The 22,383-nt window shown below is 39.6% G+C and overlaps 2 protein-coding genes across 5 annotated transcripts in view; both read right to left on the bottom strand.

Annotated features, from left to right (window-relative positions):
* RBP1 (retinol binding protein 1) overlaps nt 1-7,777 on the bottom strand; it is a 15,467-nt gene extending 7,690 nt beyond the window's left edge. For both annotated transcript variants that reach the window (XM_002187215.6, XM_072933300.1), the window contains exons 1-2: nt 7,640-7,777; nt 6,851-7,029 (exon numbers count right to left, since the gene is read on the bottom strand). In XM_002187215.6, coding sequence (XP_002187251.1) covers nt 6,851-7,029; nt 7,640-7,712 — 252 coding nt within the window. In that variant the 5' untranslated portion in view covers nt 7,713-7,777. The remainder of the gene's footprint in view (nt 1-6,850; nt 7,030-7,639) is intronic.
* Nucleotides 7,316-22,383, bottom strand: part of NMNAT3 (nicotinamide nucleotide adenylyltransferase 3) — a 23,187-nt gene continuing 8,119 nt past the window's right edge. For 2 of the 3 annotated variants that reach the window (XM_030280352.4, XM_072933299.1), the window contains 3 exons: nt 16,261-16,444; nt 12,338-12,447; nt 7,316-11,018 (listed from right to left, as the gene is read on the bottom strand). In XM_030280352.4, coding sequence (XP_030136212.1) covers nt 10,609-11,018; nt 12,338-12,447; nt 16,261-16,444 — 704 coding nt within the window. In that variant the 3' untranslated portion in view covers nt 7,316-10,608. Of the gene's footprint in view, nt 11,019-12,337; nt 12,448-16,260; nt 16,445-16,533; nt 16,638-22,383 lie in introns of all 3 variants that reach the window. The other variant, XM_030280353.4, reaches the window with a different exon arrangement.

Below are 22,383 nucleotides of genomic sequence, written 5' to 3'. Positions count from 1 at the left end.
CCATGCTCCATCTTCAGCCAGTAAGCCTCTGCTTGGGAGAATGACAGCACATTTTACAACTGTAATTATGATCTAAGAAGGATTAAAAAAATGGACAGTAAAGTTTTTTAGGTCAGATGAAACAGAAAAATCCAATTTGAGCTGTGTCTTGTAAATAACACCAAAGAAAATATCCTAGAACTTTTCGTCAAACACAGCAAGATAAACCATTCTCAAGATAAACCATTTCATCTGTACTAAGTATCAAAGGGATACAAAAACCTCTTGTAAGCAGCTTTTTTGAGGAAAAAATGAAATGTTGATAGAATAAACTCATGTTGATGCCCCAGACAAAGTCCAGTGTAGCTGTGAGAGGGAATTCTGCCAGGTGGTCACTCCCTATGGCCTCTGTGCAGGAGGCTGCTCCAGGGGCTACAGCAATGGGCAGCTTTGTCACCTCCCCGTGAAACCCCTTTTATCTCATCACATCTGCATCTGGAAGTTCAGCAGCAGAAACTACTGAGAAAACAACAAGAAACCCAACAGAACAATTCCTGGCCTTTATCTCCAGACCATGGTGCTGGCCAAAGGCTGAACCTATTTAGCCACGCTGTAGCCCAGTCATGGCAAAGTCTCCTTTGTTTCTGTCATTGTCAGCATCTCCAGGGGTAGCACTGCTAGAAAAGGGGCTTAGGACTGAAAAAACCTAGATGAAAAGTAAACTGTAGTCAGATCCTAAATGTTCCAATGCCTTGTTTTGAATCCTTGCTCATAAGATAAGCAAAGCAAAGATATGTTCCAGAGAGTAGGAAAATGAAGGTGCAAAGCTCTGCGCTATGCAGCTGACAATATGTGGGGAGAGGAGGAGAATCAATATTTTAGACAGTGCATACTGTCTTATTTCTTAGGAATGGTGGCTTTTTTTCTTACTGAATAAAATTGTATACAAGTAATACAAAACCAGGATAACTTGTGTATATCCCATGCCAGAAAAAAGAGTAAAACCCATCACATCCAATTCACTCTGTGCAAAGATCAGAATCGATTCCAAGACACTTACTGTTTAACTTAATGGCTATAACAGATTTATCCCCTGTGTAATTTTGGCAAGATACAATTCTACATAACACTAATGGTTTGTCATTCAAAATTGGATTTGTTAAGTCTGGTTCTCAGCTTTTCAGCAGATTCTGGTTGCTCTTTCTGCATTCACAACTCTAAGAGCTTTTTAGAGGTCACAAAAAGCTGAATGCTTTTTTTCAGCACAAAATTAGCTGAAATGCTAAACCTATCCAAACCCACTTTCCCTGCAGAGCTTGCTTATGCTAGAAGCAGTTCTGTGAATAACTAGCTCCAAAGCTTCTAATCAGCCTCGTGGTTTAGACAGGAATCCAACCCTGCACAATGTGAAGTTTATGACATTCATATGGCCAAAGATTCTGATCATCTCATTTGCTATCACTGTGCAAATGTGCTGAGCACATCAATTGCAGGAAGGGACTAATGCCCAAGGAGCAAGTAGGGTGGGACAAGGCAGGCAAAAGGAAACTGCTCCTCCTCCTGAGGCACAGACAGAACAGACCAGAGTCCATCCTGACAGAGCCTGAGATGAGCCCAGGATGGACTTCTGCTCTCTGGATCCTCAGAGGGTTGACTGGAGGACTTTTCTCCACCTTTTTTTTGAGAGCAGTTTGTAAAGGGCCAGAAATACCAACAGAAAACTATCTTCAAGTCCACCTCTTTTAAATTACACCTCCCTCCCCCAAAAATAAAAAAAATCAGGGATTATGCCAATGAGGAACTGAGGCAGTTACAGTACTGCAAAGAGACAGGAGGCACTAAATCTGAGAGAAGACCAGCCCCAGTGATTCTAGAATAATGCTTGTTCCACAAAACTATATGAGAAAATACTTACAAGCCCAATAGGGCAGCACTGGAAGGGTAAAGAATAAAACAGCTAAATCAGAGGGATTGAGTAAAGACATATTGCTGATCTTGCATCTCACTAGACAGGCACAATTTATTTTGAATCTTCTCACTCTGTGGGAGATCCCTCCTGTAATTCCATGTACTGGAATGTTGTTTGTTGGTTGTTGTTTTTCTGGCAGCAAAGTCTTAATTCCCAAACCAGCTCAGGACTAGATTAACAGCTGTGAATTCCATTTGTGTAACAGAGGAACCTGCCTACATAGTTAAATAAGATTCCTGAACCATGTGATTTTGTAATAGGGTTTTATTCTGACCTTGCAGTGGTATAACTCAAATTATGGCCAGAACAACTACCTCCACTGCAGTTCTACTGAGTACAAAGCTGAGAGGAATCAGTGTCACATTAGGCACGTTTGTTAATTAAAACAGAGCCATGATCAGTTTTGAACAACTTCCCTCCCTTCAGCAGGACATGGCACAGTCAGGTGTCTGTGAACAGTCCTTGTGTGGCTGTTTCAAACACTGACATTTCACATGGCAAGAAGTATTCTAGATTTGATGAGGGGAATTCCACAACTCCCAAATCCTCTTCACCCTACCCCACCCCAGCAAGTCTTATCTAAGACTGTAAGTTCTGATAGTTCCAATAAAGGAAACCTAAACACCCACTTGATAACTTATTCATGGTTATATCCCACTTATATTCAGGTTTAGATAACTAAAAGGTTAAGATGTATTATTTCCCACATTCAGTTTAAAATTCTTCAGTTTTCTCTGCTTCCCAGTTCCCTGCCTTTGTCATTTCATTTCCTGCTTCAATGGAAGAAGAAAATTACTGTATCAGAGAGCACAAGGTTCTGAGTTACCAAAGCACCTCTCATATGCATGGACAAATACTCAGTGATAACACAACTGTTCTCAGTTATCCAAGAAATTCTGCTCTTCTATATTTAGAATATAAAATCTTTCTTGATTTTTTTAACACATTAGCCTCTGTCAAAAGTGATTAATTCTGCATAGCATAAGATAAAGCAATTCAGTCTTTCAAATGGCTGAACAGCAGAGAATAATTATAATGGAAAAGTCTTCTCAGACTTTAGCAGCAGAGTCATTAGAAAACTAAAAATTTTAGGAAAGTAATTTTTGCATCTGAGCTATCCAATTTTCAAACTGCTTTGATTTATTGGATGCAAAGACTTGCAATTTGAAATTTCAGCCTTTGTTTCAGCATTTTAAGGTTTTTCAGTTAACTTTTTCATAATTTCTTTACTAAACACTATGTAAATTACACCGTGAAGGTACAGAAGGCTTATGTGCCTTGTTCCTATGTGCTGGTACATATTTCACACTGTAGGTGTTTCACTGGTTATCACTGACAGTGAAAAAGGGAAGCAAAACTATACTGATAAATGAGAGATACTTTCAGAGATGGTTTTGGATTAATTGTTTAAATAGGGTCTTCCTCTTGCATGCATAGTAAATTATTTTCACAGTAATGTTTATATACATGAAACAAAGTTTCATACTTAGAGCAACACCTGAGATGCTAAATTAATCACAATTTGAGATTGTAGAAATTCTCTTTAAAATTGAGATTTCATGATGAGACTGGAGCTTCACTGAGAATTAAGATGGCAGGATCAAAGACTCAGGGTGAGAAATACCAAACCAAGACCTCTCCATTTAACTTTAAATTTCTGTCTCGGTACATTCTCCATCTGGTAATATGTTGCCAATTAAAATTATGCACAAACCCTCCCAAGCAGTAGGAACTTGACTACATGCTCCAATTCAAGTCATGTGAGAAAAAAATGTAACACACATTAATATTCTAAACTTCCTCCTACACCATCTAACGTACACCTTGGAACATTTGCAAGGAATTAAAGATGCTCCTGAACTTTCATTTTACGTTTGTACTTGAAACTGCCAAGTTTTTAACAACCCTGCATAGTTAAGTATGAACTGAAGTTGCAGAAAGATCTCCTTCACAAAATTGCCAAGTGAATAGATTTAACTTTTATCTAGGAGACCCAATCCTGGGTGGAAAGCCTGAGAAGCATTGATACCAAGTGTCATTTGTGATCTCTCCTGTGCTCAACTATCCCCATCTTCGGTTCTGCAGAACACAGAAACTGCATCTTTAACTAAACTGCAGGGCTTTAGATTTTCCAAAGTTGCAAATTTTCACTTCCCAACAGAAACAGCATCCTAAAGGACCTGATGTCACCAGCTGCTGTTCCCTCTATCATGCCAGCCAAAGTCACCCAAAAACATGTGCATGCAAGAAAGCCAGGCTGAGGGTCAGAAGAAGGACAAACTGATATTGTTAAGGTTTACCCTTCTCAATTATTACCCTGATCCAGAAAGTTCAGACAGGCTCCCAGGAGTGACCAACTATAAAAATTTAAAAAACCCTAACTGCAAAGGAGGACAGTGCTTGTACTATCACAAGACTATCAAGTTCCTAATGTCAAAACTCCAACAGCAAAAATAACTATCAGCAAAACTTTTAGCATTTCCTCCTCACGGACAGAACTGATTTGGAATTACTGTAGTTACACTCTACCCTGATTAGCACAAGGATAAGTTTTACAACTGAAAGGTGAACACAATTTCAGTGAATTACACACTGGATCTAACCTGTCCACTGTGCTGATATTATTTTTACAGATATGTTAACTCTAACTAGATGATATATTCTTCATTAAAAGAAAAAAACAATCTATAGGTCTAGGAAGGATTAATTCTAAGGTTATTTTTGTTAGTCTCCTGATGATTGCTCTGCTGTATTAATTAATGTTTAATGCGTAATTTGTCTTATCCATGTTACTTTGTACTGCTCATGTATTGAGCTCCTTGGATAAAACTTGCCCAGTGGTCTGCTCAGTCCACAATATAAATAACAATAATTGATTCACAACCTCTCCCATTACACAGGCTGACTATTAATGATTAAGCCTTTTATGGCATGCAGTTCCACAGGCTCCACATGAGCAAATGGAACACCAAGAATGATATTTAACGTTTGCTTTTATGCTGGTTTTCTTTCTAACACCACACAGGGAGTGGCCCAGTATCTCTTATAAGGTCCATAACTCTTCTCCCACAAGACTCCTTCTGCACTGTTGGAGTCGTTTTGCTGCTTAACAAATGCAAATTTTGCCTGACATGATGGTTATCAGATTTGGACAGAAGTCCCTTCAGCAAGACAGTTTCTTGTACTGTTTTGCCATTGAAAAAACACAGGTCTCATGTAGAAAAGAATTCTTTAATAAGAAAATTGGACTATAAAGCATGATGTGCTGCTACAAGGCAAATGGAGCACCAGTGGTCAGTGACCTGGACTGTCCAGCTACAGCTGGAGACCACAGAGAGACACAGAGATATCTGGGGGAGTTTTGTGGAACTACATCCCTAAGTCCTTCTTAAAAAAAACCCAATCAGAGACAGCGACTAGCCCTGGTTGTTTGGGGTTTTTGTTTGTTTGTTTGCAACAGGCAGGAAGCTGCTGATACCTTCTGCTTCCAAGGCTGAATAAGCATTTCCCACTAAACTGTAAACAGAGAAATGTTTGAGTAACCTTTGAAAGTACGCTGAACTAGCTTCTATGCCAAATCAATCAGCTGCTGTAGTGACTGAAATTCTCTCTCTCTAGTTTCTTCTTTCTGGTTTAACATTTTGAATCCTCCCCTTATCACTCAATTTAGCAAAATAAGATAATTTTGCTTTGTTAAAAATAATAAAATATTACTTCTTTCCATCATGCAGAGGATGGTTTAGTTCTCCTTCAGATGGGAATTAATGGTATTCAAATACAGATAATGCTTACACATGGACAGTTCCATGCACACACAAACCTTTGGAGTAGATGTTTTGAACCTTGCTACCTTGGATGGTAATTTAATTACCTCAGTCTTAAATCTTTCCTTGGGCTCATAAGTGTTCAGTGAATCTGGACCTCAGTATCCTAAGAGCATTCCAGTAGCCAAAATCACAAGGTGCCATTGGGGCACTTTCCTAAACACAAATGCACCTGCTCCTCCCTTCCGTGAATGTTGGATTCTGCACTCTTATCCAACTTGTACCCTCTGGAACAAGGACTACAGAGGGATTTGCTGAGGCACTCAATAGCCAACCATTCTTTTTCTGTGGTTTTCTAATTTTTTCCTTTCCTACCATAATCAGATTCCTACCATAATTTGCAAATTTTAGTGTGAGAGAAAAGTATTGGTTTTAAATAGCACTATCTTTTTCAGAATGAAATCTCTTTTATGAGATTTCTCCTCTAGAGTCCCTCCTGAGATAATTTTGTCAGCTTCCTAGCTGTAGAATATTGCCAGTGTCATGCTGCCAAACTAATAGGTGAGAACTTGCTATTCTCAAGTTTTTCCTCTGTAAATTGATATTTGCCGTTCCTAAATTAAAAGGCAAAAAAAGACCTCATAAAACAGAGCTATTGTAAAACAAAGTCCTCACTGTTTGCTTATTCATTTCAGTAAGATTTGTTCCAGGGGGCTAATTAAGTGTGTACTCTAATAAGAACACCCAGGCGATCTTTAAGCACTTGGCCATTCTCACACAGGAGCAATGCCTGACCTTGCAATCAGTGGATTTCCTCTACTGTAAAACCTTACTCATTAAAGAGGTTCTGGAAGTGACCCTAGATGTCATTTTGACTACCAAACATCCCAGTTTAAATGAGTAGAGCTTCACTGAGGTTATTATTCACTGATTGATAAAATTGCTTTGTGCTCCTGATTTAAATTAGCATTCCTCTAATATAAAGGCATGCTCAAAACTGTAGGTACCTCTTGGCAAACTGAGAAGTACAGAATTAATTTCAGGAATGGTCACCAGAATGGTTAGAACCAGGATGGTTCCGTGAAAGGTCTCAAGTTATCAATATTCATTTTGTCCATGTTGAAGTTCTACTTCTTACCATGCACTTGCGATCATCCACCCCAGACAAATCCTCCTCAAACTCCTTCCCTACATCAAATTCCATGATGTAGTTTCTAAAAGTGCTTAGTGTTTTAATGATCATATGATCCCCGTTTTGAAGGATTTCCTTGTCGGGCTTTAGTAAGTTTGCTATTTTTCTTACAGCAACATTTACATCTGAAAAAGAAAGAGAGTTATTTTTATCCAGGAAAGTCTTCCACAAGAAGGAGGTTGTCGCTTCTAGGAAGAACTGAAATGAACAAAGATAAATAGATATCTAAATCCTTCAAACCAGCCTTCTGATCCAGAAAAAGTATGTAACCTAATTCTTATAACTTAAATAATGTTTCAATTTTCCAATTATGTGAAAGCTATAAAAAATACCATTTGTATCTGACAGTTAATAAGGCCTACAATATTTCTATAGAGATACTAACACAACATCAAATACAAACACACAAAATTGCATTAAATACTACATAGAACCTTTATTAAATATAAAAATGTTACTGCTTTTCAAATTATAGATTTTTTAATGTTTGGAATCCACCACATACCTCTTCAAGCTATGTAGTTTAATGTCTGTTAATGTAAGCTTCAAGATGGTAAGAAGTAGAGTCTGCTTAAGGCAAAACTATTTTGCTTAAGGCAATCCTTAAAGTGCATTTCTGAAAAAAAATACTTCTCACAAAGATGACTTATGACTGTACAAGAAAAAATAGATTCACATAAAGAATAAGACAGGTGGCATTGATTATTCATTCAAGAAGTTTGAAGGGAACCTTACCCAGTGCTTTCAGATACTCCTCAAAATTGTCATTGCTGACCATTTTCCAGTACCCATTGAAGTCTGCAGGCATCCCTGCTTCAGGTGATTGCCAAAATCACTGGCTCAGAACCGTGGGTTGATTCTGCACCACACAACTCACTGCCTTGCTTTGTGGCAAGTTTGAACTCTGGTTTCTTTTATCTTGTTTTTAGACCATGGAGCTATGCAAGTCCTTCTAATCCGATTATTATTGAAGTGCTGCCTTTAAATCCTTCTACAAGACTGAACCTCCGAGATTTCTAATGACAGCAGGATGACTTGATTTAAAACGAATGAAATATTCACCTTTCATATCACTTGTATAAGGGAAATCCGTTTTAACCATATTACTCTTCATTCTTCACACCACTCAGAAGAAAACCCCTTTCAAATAGCTTTAGTTTAGGGTATTAGCCAAAGTTATACAAGTGCTTATCTTGTGTGCTTTTTGAGCCAAATTCTTCTTTCTTGAATAGGTTTCAACTACTTTATGCTTTCTTTCAAGAAAACAATCATACAGACCTTTTCAGTCAAAGCCATTTGTGTCTGTTATTCCTTGTTCCACAAGCTCCTGAATCCTAAAGAGCCACCATGTCAGAACTCATCCCTATACAGGCCACTAATTGTTGGCGATGGTGCTTGGCACCAGCTGACGGTGGATGGGAACTGACTGTCACTGTTAGGTTATTATCTTACTGCAAGACTTTCAGACCACCTCTCTGTGAGTTCTCATAGACAGCTTCTCGCAACCCTGACCCTTTTCTTTTTCTTCTGCTCAGCTGGCTGACTTCCTGTCCTGAGCACAAGTGCCTGACCCCATCTGTCCCTAGCAGCACATACTGACCCTTACTGTCCCTAACATGAACACCTGACCCCTTCTGTCCCTAGCACAACCATCTGACCCTTACTCCTCACAGCTGCACAGCCAACTGACTCCAACTCTGTCTTGATCAGCTAACCTATTCTTTTATAACATCCATCCTCACTGGACCATCCTTATTGGACACAGATGTGCCCTACTATGGGCAGGCCTTATTGGACACAGCTGTGCTCTATTAAGGGCAGGTCTATTCCTACTCTTTGGTAATTAGTCCAGCTGCAACTCCTCAGGGGTGAGATTGCCTTCAGCACTGTCTCCTCCTATAATCCATCCTCCCACACCAGCAGTGGAAGCTGTTTGGCCAGCTGGGGGCTCAGAAAGACCAGTTAGGTGGAAACTTGTATTAGAAAGCAGTGGTTACTCTGTACAGTGATAAATGCTACATCACTGCTGCATGAATGCTTTCAGTTGAGGAGCTCTGAAACACAGAGGGAGCAGTTTATAGAGTTCTGTATTCTCTGAAAGTGACTCCTGTCAGAAATGAGAGACACTCAATCAGCATTAACAGGCAACCAGCAGAGAGGAGCACGGATTTTCCCCACTAACATCCGAGCTCAAGTACTGAGCCTCTCAGATGTTTGCATGTGGTACAACTGAGGCCCCTACAGGATATTTGCTCTCCTCTGGGATTTTGGCAATTGCTTGCTCTTGAGAAGACTTTGTATCAGAGAAGAAAAGAAACCCACTTGTCTTAGGTTGCAATGCAAGATGTAACCAGAAGTGTGTATTTTATCACCATTTGTTAAAACCAGGTGGGGCAGTTTTCTTTATCTCTTCCGCAACCAGTTCTCTCTCTAGGAAATACCTTCTGTTAATGGGCCATTGAGTGTCACTGCAGTGTCACTTTCGGATAAAAGGTCTGATATAATTCTATCATCGCATTGGGAGATGCTCCACCCAGGGGGAGGAGCCAAGCAGTCCTACCTGGATACAATCTGATTTTTGGAACACCACTGCAGCCTTCGCCCACTGCATTCCCAGAGGAGCAGCTTTCTTCCCCACTGCATTCCCAGAGGAGCAGCTTTCTTCCCACTGCATTCCCAGAGGAGCAGCTTTCTTCCCACTGCATTCCCAGAGGAGCCCAGGCCCATCTCCCCCAGCCCTGGAGCTCCAGAGGAAAACTCCCCCCTTGTGCAGGATCCTGCTCCAGCAGAAGCACAGCTGGCACTGCAGGAGGGCTGAGCCACCCTGGGATGGGGCTGCTGCCACCTCCCTGACACACAGGGGGCCAGGGCCTGTTCTGACTCCCGCAGTGTTTTCTTACTACTACATTTTCCCTAATAAGTTGTAGTTTTACATTTTTAAAAATTTATTATTTATGCACACTAGTAAAGAACTGTTATTCCTAACCTCATATCTTTGTATGAGAGCCCCTTAATTTCACATTTATAATAATTCGGAGGTAGGGGATTTACATTTTCCATTCCAAGGGAGGCTCCTGCCTTCCTCAGCAGATACCTGTCTTTTCAAACCAAGACACCGCTTTAAATGTGGGGATGAGGACTGCCTGTCATTTGAGAACCTGGAGCCTCAGAAGTGGCAGAAGTAGAATGTGCATTTTTAAGTGCTTGCATGAAAGAAAGATTGATATCCACATCTTGGATAAATCACCAGAAATCAAAAAGCTATTCAGGGTCTTATAAAGTCAAAGTTTAGAAGTAATATATATTTAAACATATCTCTCTGTCTCAAGTTATGGTTCATTGTATTTTTCTGGTTTAGAACAGTAAGGATTGCAGAATTGCAAGTTAGGAAAATATTATATTTGACCCTTAAGTCATATTTATTGACTTGATGAAATTATTGAAATACCAATATTTATTGTGAATATCTCCTAATATCTCCTTTCTTTTATTTTCACAAGGAAGCCGTTCTTTGTGTAACATTTTAAGCTACACAGCTGAGCATCCCAATTTTCTTGAACACTACCACACACAGATTCATGGACTTAAAACACCACATGATTTCAAGAAATTTTGGACATTCCCTTCATTATTAATAAGAAACAACTTTCTCAAGAAATCTACATGACAAAGATCCTGGTCTGACATGGCACACAGTGCAGAAATCAGTCCCTCAGAGGGTTTATGGTTGTGTTTTGCAGCCTGAGAGGCTGCAGCAGGTGCCCCTCATTCCTGCGCTCGCTCTCTGCTGTGTAGATGTTGTGCTGTGCAATGTAGGCAATAACAGAGTCTGGGATGAGATATTTCACACTCAGCCCTCTGCACAGGGCAGAGCGGATCTGCGTTGCACTGACTTCATTCTGGATCCACTCTCTCACCAGAAAAATATTATGCTGAAATTTAGATAAAAGGTCTGATTCCTGGATGAACTGAGATGGATCAGAGCCAACCCGGCTAATGCAGACCAAACCAAACTTTCCCACTATTTCTTCAATGTCTTCTTCCTTCCAGAGATTGGGTGTCTTAAATGTCTGTAGAAAATCAGCCCCACAGAGCAGCTTTAATTCTGGTAGAACTGGAAAGACAAAAAGAAATAACAGATGTCTTATCCTTTCTCAGTCTTCTAGCAAGTTTATACTTAAAATCAGTTTTAACTCATCACTTTAGATTTAAAAAAAAAAAAAATTAAATTAAATAATTCACCTTTACTCCAGGCTTTTTTTCAGAAGGTTGCAAGAAAAATTCAGTTTAAGTTTTTGTCTGGTCACAACTACTTTAACACCTACTTCATCATCATTCAAAGCATACTGAATATTATCTGTACACAGCTAAAGGAGAATTTTTACTCCACTCAAGCAATCCAAAAAGGGGACGAAGCAAATAAAAAGAAGTACTTTAGCAGGAAGATTAGACTTGGTTGAACCTGACTACACCACACCATCCTGCCCTGCTGTTCTTTATTGTCTCTATTTTTGCTGTTCCCTGCCTAAGCCCCAGCACAGAACTCTCTCCTCAAAGTTCTTCCACAGCATTTGTCATTGTTCCACCTGAGTGTTGTGCAAATATTGACCAGGTAGTTTCACAGCTTTCTATTCACGTGAGATGAAGGGGAAAGATGAAGATTTGCCTTCACTTTACACTTATTTGATGGTTAGCACATCTGCAAGTCTTCTACTAACACTTTAAAGGAAAGATTCAGAATGTAAGAAACATTCCACTGATGATGTGTCAAAAGTGTGACTTCTTTCCACCACCAACTGTAAAGATACAACTCCTCAAGAACTGGGAACAGCTGAAATGTATTATTCATGTCCACGAGACGCTATAACACTAGAGGAAAAAGGCAATGTATCAGAAATGCAGCAGCATCCTAGCAAGCCATAGGGCTAGGGAAGATGATTAGATAGGGAACTTAAAACTGACATTGTTTCCAGAGCTTGCTGTGCCTCTACTGCCAACAGGAGTTTTTCTGGACAGCAAACATCAACATGGCAGCATCACTACTGTGCTATCCATATACTTTGTCCATTAGCTAACACTAGAGGTAGAATTCTAAGCAATCCCTGTATTTTTCATATTTTTTCGTATTTTTTATTAATGTATTCTGTGCTTTGCAAAACAAGCAGGGCCACAACATACATCTCTGACAGAGCTAAAGAGCTGCTTATAAAATCAAGAATTAATACAGCTCCAGGGTCTCTTATCTGTGTGGGAGCTATTACAGAACAACTGCCCTAGAAGTTATGTTGGCATTTGGCATGGCTTGGTTTTGCCATGCAGCTCCAACCATCAAAACTCACCAGCTACTATGTTCAATTTTCTTGCTACTAATCTGGTAAAGCTGTACAGTTTTTAATGCTAAACACAGCATCATGTTTGCAGTCATGAACCAACCTGGTTGCTGGCAAGAAAGGGAGTTCCCCGTAGAGCTTTCTGTGGGATGTTTGTTTCTTGTGAACTCCTTCTTGGACTGGAATGCTCTAAGTGCTTCATTATAATGGTGCCTGCATTTAAAATAAAGGCTTCTGTGTGAGGTAATTCTCAGAGATGCAACAAAGTGATTACCTGACACTTTCCGATTCCAGTACAGGGTCTACTTTTATGCCCTTTGGATTGGAATATCATTCTTTAGGAATTTGGCACATTTTATGCTGCCATGAGATTAGTATCAACGTAGTTACATTTTGTAGAACTCACATGCAATCTCCTTGATTGCATCTTGGTTTGTAAATTCTTTTTAAAATTCTACCATTATGGCAATTTTGGTAGCTACTACATTTAAAACATAGAGGAGTTTTTCTGCCTGAAACATGACTAAATCTCACTTCAATCACTAGCTGTAATTTCTTGACTAAATACAACCCCTCATTATAGTGGTTTTGTAATGTGTGCTCTGTTTTGAGGAGGAGACATTCTTGTTCTCTCTCCTCCTCTTCTCCATAAAGGTATGTTCCCTGAGTTTTTACCTTGCTGTTTTCCTGTTTATTGTAATTGGAAGAATCTCAATTCCAATAAACTAAAAACTCTCGTAAGATTTTTAACATCTGCTGTGCTTCTAATTTTACTGAGTTGAGATCCAGGAAGGCAGGCAAGGATCCCTTTGCATGTTTTTCCAGGTTTCTGCTACTTTATCATTCTTCATCCCTGGTGCCTCCCTGCAATAATGGTATTGCCACCTCTTGGCAGTGGCCTTTTCCTTCCAAATTAGCACTTCCTTGCTTGTTTAGAACAGTCCCTGCCTTGTACCATCCTGAGCCAGGCCTAAGCATTGCTCATATTCACACAAGCCAACATTGCTTCAAGGATACAAGCTCCTGGTCAAGCAGCACAAGCAGACACAGAATCAAGGCCATGTCCAATTTCTGTGCAGCATATATAGAGCCACAGTGACCATCAGCTCTTATCCAACTGCAGCAACACAAAGGTTCTGAGTTTCAAGGAACAGTCTGAATCCAGTGCATGTACAAAGCCCCAGCTGACCCTTGGAATGTCTGCTGTAAGGAAGGAATTCACAGGTTAGTGATTTAAAAGTACACTCTTCTAATTGTGCAAACACTTTAGCCACAGGAATAAACTGCATATGTGTCAAGAACCTACACCCAGGCAGGCTGCAAAGCAGCCTCCAGTGATTTCTGGTGCTCAGCCACTGGCCAGAGAAACTGCACAGCCAAGAGGTGAGGCACATATGGCAGCAGAGAGTGGGTACCAGGAGCTTGGTCTGTGCCTTCCCACACACCTAATTTTAACCCTGCCTTGCTGTAAACAGGCTGCTGCTATGTATAGCCAAGCACACCAACTGTGTGTCGTGCTCTGACATTCTTGGGCCAGGATTCAAAACCAAGAACGTTTGGCAAAGAGCTCCCCACGACCAATGTTACAAACATTGCAAAATCTGAGCTGCCCGGGTCTGCTCAGCAGCTCAAGGGCTGGAGCAAGTGGGGTTGCATTACTTTAGATTACAGCAAAAAGGACAAACCCATCTGCCAGCTTCTCAAGCGCTTTCTGAACTGTGTATGAAGCTTTGAGTGACTATAGAGCTAAATCAGAAGTTGGGTAATGCAGATCTTTGCCAATTTTTAATTACTGCGTATTATAGCTGCATGCCAATCAAATCCACAAGAGCAATGAATGCAGTCCTTTGCCTACTGACAATAGTGCTTCCTTGTCTAGGAATACTCATAAACAGCAGCTATGTGGAAACGGCTCTATTATGTTCCCTCCTCCTAAGAAAAGCCTTGGGATAGTCTCCAAGATTTCCATACTCATTTAATAGCACTGCCATAAGTGGGATTTGAGCTTTGCTGCATTAAATTCTTTAATAACTGTGTCACAACTACTTGGGGCCCTCTGCAAAATCCACAGGTTTTGATGAAATGTGACATTTTTATCGTGTTCAGTTAAAATAAGTACTGTAGGGAAAGGCCATTCATGTGTTTCAGGACTAAATGTTCTACTGCAGTTAAGTGTACAACTCAAACTACTGATAAGAAGAGACACTTAGGTACAATAATGATTTCCTCTGCCTTGCAATAGGAAAATCTCTTTTTATTGCTACTGAAGTTTCCTACCTGAGAGAGCTTATTGTGAAGGCAGCAGTTAGTCCTTGGATTTTTGAGGAGTGCAGAACCTATAGATTAACTCTGAATGCATGTGAAGAACAACAACTCTGCAATAAACCATTGCCTATTTATACTTGTTAAGGACCTGCTCTTTTAAAATATTTTTTTCACCTGTGACACGTAAAATACAGTGTAAAGCACAAACACCTGTATTTCATCAGAATGCTGCTTCCCCATTCAAGGGACAAGGTTCAGCTCATTAATACACATCTTGCTTTGTCATTTGTGGACAAAACAAGATTTAAGCTCATTTCTCTCCTTTACAAGCAGCCATTTTAATGTTTTGTGGATTTCCTAATATAACTAGAAGTTCACTTACTAGGCAGATGGGAAGTTTGGCTGTTCATACCACATTGCCTGAGCAGAAAATTATACATATAAGTTTTTACTTACAGGATTTCTTATCCTGAAGAACTCTGAAGTGGATTTATAATTTACAAACCCAGTCTTGCAAGCAGTACTCACTTCAGTTGGAGCTGAGCAAGACCTGATCTGTAAGATCTGAGACTGCTTCTCTGGAGGAAAATGGTTTGACTGAACTGAAGATTTGAACAAAAGCCCCATACCCAGGCTATACTGTAGGACAGCACTTGGTGACTTCTCAAACTGGGACATGCAGTTATGATTAGAGAAAGAATATAGTTTTCTGCAAAGATAGAGAACCTCCCACCCTGATCCAGCTCTGCTGCTTGGAGGGAAGGGGCAAAAGGAGCAACTGGATGTCTGTGTTCCTTCAGGGAAGCAAATAAAAACAGATCTAAAAGGCTCTACTTTGTCTTGTAAGTTTCTAGTGAATTCTTATGGATGCTTTTGTAAAGTAACAGGTCTGACTTTTAACTGCTTTCACAAAGAACCACAAGAGCTTTTGGGGCAGCTGTTGGAGGGCACAATTTAAAGCCTTGAACACCTGTTTCTACTTAGAAAGTAACCTAGAAAATTGGGATAAAAATGAAGAATCGGTGATAGCTCTTACAGCACATTTGCTGTAGACTTCCCTGAAGGTTTCCAGTTTATTGGTATCAATTACCTTCTGTAGCACCTTTTCCAAAGATCAGGTAGCACAAGAAGTTTGTGTTTTCAATCCCTGTCCCATATGCATTTATTACCATACAGAAAGAACATGTTTCAAGGTCCTTGCATCAAGTTTTGGACAACTTGTTTAATTTCGCCTCCGAGCACAAAACCAAAGTGAACTCCGAGATTTTGAAGAAAACATCAGCAGTTATGGGCTTGGGCTTAATTCACCATTAGAGTTAATAAGAAAACTTTACAAAGATGTGTGAACAGATAAACCTGGAGGCATAATACTGCTACCATGGCTAACGTGGAACAGAGATGCTCCTGAAGAACAGCATAATTTGTGAACTTACTTACTTTCTGATCACAAGCTCTCTATCACTTGCTTAGGGTCTTACACCCAAGAAAGGTAACAAGAGAGGCAGGTACTTTTCCTGCAGAAACCAGCAGTGGCCATCATTTTGCAGAGGCTTCCCACATGCATCCAACTACTTGAAGGACAGGAGGGCAGTACCATGATTATTGCACAGGTCTGGGGAAAGCAAATGAAAGATTCCTGGTGGGGAGTCCTGACTTGCCTGGGTGTTTTAAAGGAGCAAGTTCTGTGCATTGATATGACAGCCTGGCAGATTTTTGGCAGTCAGTAATTTCATAAAGACAGGAAGAAGATAATGTAATCACCTTAATACTTTTACTGTCTCTGTCCACGTGTCCTGCTCGCTCTCCCAGGGATCCACCCGGATCCAGTCAGACGTCTCCAGGGCAAGTTTGGCCATTGTCACCCGGTGCCTTGCTGACACCAAGCCTTTCTTCCCATAGCTGTCACTGACAGGAGACATTATGCCTTCAATCACCTGGTATCTTCCTTTGGGAAAAAAGAAAAGAAAAAATAAAAATTAGTTTCTCTTCACAGAATCTTGAAAATTTAGGGTGGATAGGGACTTGGGAGCTCACCTCGTCCAACCTTTTCAAAGGGTAACTTCCATGGTTATGATTAGAAAATCAAAGTTTTAAGATGCTATGAACAACTTGATTTGGGTTTTGTTATTAATCCATTCCTAGAAATTAAAATATTAAAATGCAGATGTTTGGTTCCTCTGTGAACTGCTTACAATTACTATCACGTTTATCCTAATAAATTACCCAAAAAAGGAAAGCTGAGTAAAGAGACAATTTTAAACCATGCAGACATAATCATAATTGATGTTGCAAACTATCGAAGTTGGATAGAATTAGGTTTCATAGTCCAATTAGTACAGCTTTCATATAGCCAGAGCAAAGAATGACTTAACTGACTACTTCTTTGTTCTTAGATATTTGATCATTGTTATTTATCAGAATCATTGTGACTTTCTTTGTGTTAAAGCACGAATTCCAGCATATTACTGCAGCTGTGATAGATGTGATTCAGACAAATCGGAAGATACAAGCACAAAGATGGGGCTAATGGAGTCTAAAATGAGACTTGGAGCACTGTGCTCCTCACATCAGATCAGCAGCCACTAAATGCCTTTCTATTTGGCTGACCATGTTAAATGCATTTGACAATATGCCCCTGGTTTTCTACCCCTGTAACACAACATAACCATTAACACAACAGACTGGTTTGTTGGCCCCAAACCAGGAAACAAAAATAAAGCACCACCACAAGCTGCAAGCCTCGAGAAATTGAGAGGAGAGTGTTTCAACTGAACAGAAATGAACAAAATTACTGCTAATGTAACACATGCATTTCAAATAACTATGATAAATATGATACTGAAGAGGGAAAAAACCCCTCTTCTTTTTTTCTACTTGAATTATTTTAACAAAGAAACTTCAATGCAGCATGCTACTTTTATTGCTTTGTAAGGAAAAGAACACCTCTGACTTTTCTGATACTGGCATATGACAATTCAATATTCCAACATGAAAATGTCACTCTAGTAATGTCACATTTATTTTGATGTAATAAAATTTTCAAAAGAACTTCACTGAATCTGACTTAAAAAACCAGCAGTAAGATGCAATGAGATTTGCATCCTCTTAAGATGACAGTTCAAACCATCCTGTTTTAAACTAGTCTCATAACAAGCAAAATGAGCAAGATAAAATTTTCCAGAATCATGCAAAGATGTGTATATAATTAAGTCCATCACTTGATTTGAAATTGGAAATAATTCCACTTGATTTATGAACAACAATCATTCTCTCGTACTTTGGTATTATACAGTGATATAACAAGTTGTCATTTAAAGGGAAAGAAATTACAGTTTAAATTCATTTCTCATTTAAAGGGAAGGAAACTGCAGCTTGAATTCACTACTACGTTAACCTTATTAAAAAGTTTTTCCTACATGATGATTTTATTTTCCATGTTTCATTTTCCATGTTTTATGTTCTTATGTTTCTATGGATATAAGGTCTTCCCTTATAACTTAAATGAATACACTAAATGAAAAAAATTGTATTTCTGTGAGCTCATGCTAACCAAGCATATGGGTCTGCCACATCCTTGTGAGATGGAAAGATTTTAGTCTCTAATCAGCTCTAGAGCTGCATAAATGGGATGAGATAAGGGCTTCTGGAGCCATATCAGCTTGTTCCCAAGCAGAAATGAAACCGACTGGAAGAGAAAAATCAAGGTTGGTAACACTTCAGAGAGTCAAACACAGGAATGGCTTGAGAAGATCCACAATGGAGTAGCCAAGCACTGTGCAAACAGGATGCATGAGAGCCTTCCACACAGAAACACAAGATTTAGCTGTCAAAATATAGGAAATAATCTTATTACTGGCTCTAAATAACTTGTTTCCCATTCAGTAATTTAAAAGTTCACTGTTCAAATATGCCCCTCAGTTTTGGCAAGTGTGCAAAGAGCAAATCATTAAATTCTGTCACCCTGGGCTTTTCTTAATGTCCACTGCAATTCTCTTCTCTCTCCCATAAATTATTATAAGTTGTTTCATACCTTCCTTGGTCTAGAATTATCTTCAAATTCTATTTCTCTGGAATACTATTTCCTTTCATCATGTAGTTTGTTATTATTGCTTGTTCTAAATATATGTAACAGTCCTCCAGGCCCTCAAGTGGCTTTGTTTTTTAAAATACACCTACCAAAAGCAGCAAAAAAATTCTTCTTGCTATGAACTTAGATTCTCTAAGAACTGTTTAGGAGAACTGGCTAGTGCTCAGAAAACTAAATATTACAAAAGGAATGAAACACAAACTGCCCCTCAAACATGTTAAAGTAAATTATTAAGGAAAATAGGTATTTAGTTTTCTGTTATCAAGGTGTCACTGTAAATTGTCACAAACACTAATACAAATCATAATGCTTAATTAGCATATTAATACTAAAGAAAATTTATCAAATGCCAATTTCATACAAAATTGTGTATTTTGGTGGAGCTTCTGAAGATTAATTTCTTCTGGTGGTAAGTCTGGAATTCACTGTGAGACATTATGCCAGAAATAAATAATAAAAGTAAATAACCACTACAGAAAAGCAAATAAATGAAACATTTCCATACACTTAACTCTTGCTCACTACTCATTTTCCTCTCAGTGTCAAGGGAAAGTCCCCCAAGAGAAGCTCTGCAGCTTCCTGTTGTTACCCTACCCAGTGAACAGGGGTGCATCTGACAGAACCTGTGGGAATGTGGCTGGCTGGGATGAGCAGTGGTTCAGCCTCAGTAGCATATACAGGAGGTATCAACCTGAGACCATGGCAAGTGGGATACTGAAAGGGAGATACCTGGTCAGGTCATGGTGAGAAGTGTGTGGTCATGAGAGTCAGTATGTTAATAGGATGTAATGGGACTATTCTATATTAGGTCATGTTTCTGGTCCTTGTTCTCAGTTTGTTCGGAACCCGTCACATTGAAGGCCATGTTCTGAGCTCGCGTTGGTGATCGGACCCTCATCCTCAGAATACCCCTCTATCTTGTTATGTTCCCCACGCCCCCCTGTCGTTGGATCTTGCCCCTCAGACTGTGCAGTTTTTGTGTTTGCTATTTTGCTATTAAAGATCTTTATTTTTGGGCAAGTTCATCGTTCCCATCCCTCTGTTTTTGCCATGCTCCCCCTGGCTGGACCGGACTCGGGGTTGCAGCAAGCCAGACTGCGATAGCAACCCACTAATGGTGTCACATTGTCCCCAGTTTTCGTAAGATAATAACTCATTATCCTTCACCTTTCCCTCGTATTTGTCTTGCCACAGATAAAGTATCTTGTCTTTCACACTCTCCTACTTTGACCGGCATCCCTTTTGGTCTCACCTGGAAAACTGGGGATGTAAGTATCCTCCACTGGCGACACTTGGGAAACAAGATTAAAATATCCCAGATAGATTTATTCTAGTACTATTTCATTGGTCTTTATGGTAAAATGAGGAATACAGTCACAGAGAAGTAAAAGTGCCTGACATTAGGTATTAATAGACTCTAAAGGCATCTGCCACAGTCACTGCAATTTTCAAAAAACAATTTTAAAACAAGGGACTGAATATTGGAAAATTTTAACTGTGTCTGAGGATGTGTAAAGTGCCAGATTCAGATGAGTAGACAGAAAATCCAGATAAAGAGAATGATTTTAGTCATTCAGGTGCATACAGCTATGTGTTGTATTTAAAAGGCAGCATGACAAGATTTATTGGCTGATATTAACAGAGGAAGGATAAATTACTTGACATGTGTCAATGAAACTGCACTTAAAGTATCAGAAACCCAATAAAATGTCTTACTTAAAATAGGGAAGTATGAAAAATAAGATTAGGCAGCATTAAAAACTGATGTGATGTCCAAAAAGCTGGCAGACAGAATTACTGGAGATGTCAGTCAGGATGCACATCAAGGATGGTCATGTCATTCATGGCAGTGAAACCCGCTTCTAAAGTCACAGAATCCTGGAGCTGTTGAGGCTGGAAAAGCTCTCTAAGATCACTGAGTCCAACCAGTAACCCAGCACTAGAACATGTCCCCAAGTGCCACGTCTACATGTCCTTTGAACACTTCTGGGGTTGGTGACTGAACTCCAGCCAAGCTATGGCCCAACTCATCATTTCAGCCTGATTTGTGATGGAGCAGCACTACTGAAGCAGCAGGAGGAGGAAGCCATTCTCAAGCCTAGGAAACATGTCCCTCACACCAATTAATTAATTTCTCTCTCGTTTCCGGCATCCAGTATGGATGTCAGCTCCAAGGTGCACTGTTCCCTCTGAAAAGGAAATCACTGCTGCCTCAAGTTGGACAACCCCTATTCTCCACCCCTCTGTCAACTCCCAGGCTGCAGTTGCTGCTTATTCTCAGCAAATAAGCTCCAATTTCTCCTCTCCTTCCCTGCTAACCCCAGAAATGGAAACAGGGCTAAAACCATGAGAGAATGACCAATAAATTTCCTGAGTAGGATTGGTTCTGCTATAAAAGAGGCATCCAGAATCAGTCATTTTTATAGCATGCTGCCAACCCCTTCTGCTTGAGAAATTCTGTTCCCTGTTGAGGAGGGGCCACGGATGGGATTTGAGTACCCACACATACAAACACACACACCCATACACCTAGTACAAACACACACATCTGCTCTGGGAGCTCCTGAAGATGCAGTCACCTCTGCTCGCCATGGGCCAAGCTTCTGCAGGCAAACTGAGGGATCTGACTTTGCTGCCATGCTGGCTTAAGCTTTCAGAAAATGCAAAGACAACACTGTAGGCAACCCAGACACCAAAGAGGAATTATCCAATGCAGAAAGTCCTTGTACTTGTAAGGCTTCATAAATTAAAGTAAGAAGCCAAAAGGCAAGTCACACCCTACCCAGAACTAGGCATTGACATCAGGTGTAATATAATGCACAATTTCCATTTCAACCTTTCAAAATTTAATTTCAATATGATTATTACTAAGTTTTAAGCAAATTACCCTAAGTAATGGGTGGAGTCTTTCTAAACGGACCCTGGAGCAGACCAGACATTAAATTGATTCAGACAGAATAATAATTAATTTCCCAGTTTGGTCTTTCTTTAAAGGCAAAGAGAAATGTTACTGGACTACAATTTATGACTTAAACAGAATTACCAGTTGGTTTCATATTACCTTTCTACTCTTTGCATACCTAGGCAGCAGAATCAGTTATAAAACTACAGTGAAAAAAGTAAATTAAAAATATCTTTTTAACCCTTTATTTCCAGTCCTGCAGGAGCAACAAAATAATTTTAGTTCTAGGAAAGCAGAGACTTGAGGCTACTCTCAGAGCCAGCTCTGTAATTTCTCCTCATCACAAAGTATCCTCACAGGATATTCTGAGTATGCAGCTGCTGCTTCTACTGCACAGTGGTAACAGTGGGTTCCCAGGTTCTCTCCCCCTGCTCAATTTGACTGCTAAATTCCTTTTACTATTATTTGCTGTTAAGGTTCCTACTGAACCACCTCCCTAGGATCTTCTCTGTCAGATTACAACAAATAATGACTCCCTCTCAAACACTTCCAGAAACATAACTGCACATTTTAGCAACAAATTAAATTAAAAAAAAAAAAAAAATCCTTGAGCAACTAAGGAACTGCTCAAGCTTAGAGTTCACAGCTTTCCAATAGCATTTCTGATTCTTTCTTAAATTCCTGGTGTTACCACCTTGCTTTTTTGTTGCCAAAACATTCTAGCCTGTGGCATCTCGTTTTTCTGATCTTTTTTTAGGATAGATAAAGTGCCTCTTAGAGAAGGCAAATAATGAATAATTAATTTTTCATCTCTTCTCCAGTTTCCCCTGGCTGTCAAAACTGCTACCTGAACTCCTCTTCATATTAAAACACATTGTATCAGAAAAGCATGGAA

This window comes from Taeniopygia guttata, chromosome 9 (assembly GCF_048771995.1).
Source record: "Taeniopygia guttata chromosome 9, bTaeGut7.mat, whole genome shotgun sequence".
Taxonomy (NCBI): Eukaryota; Metazoa; Chordata; class Aves; order Passeriformes; family Estrildidae; genus Taeniopygia; species Taeniopygia guttata.
The sequence above is the reverse complement of the archived record's forward strand: the minus strand, read 5'-3'. Positions and strand labels throughout refer to the sequence as shown.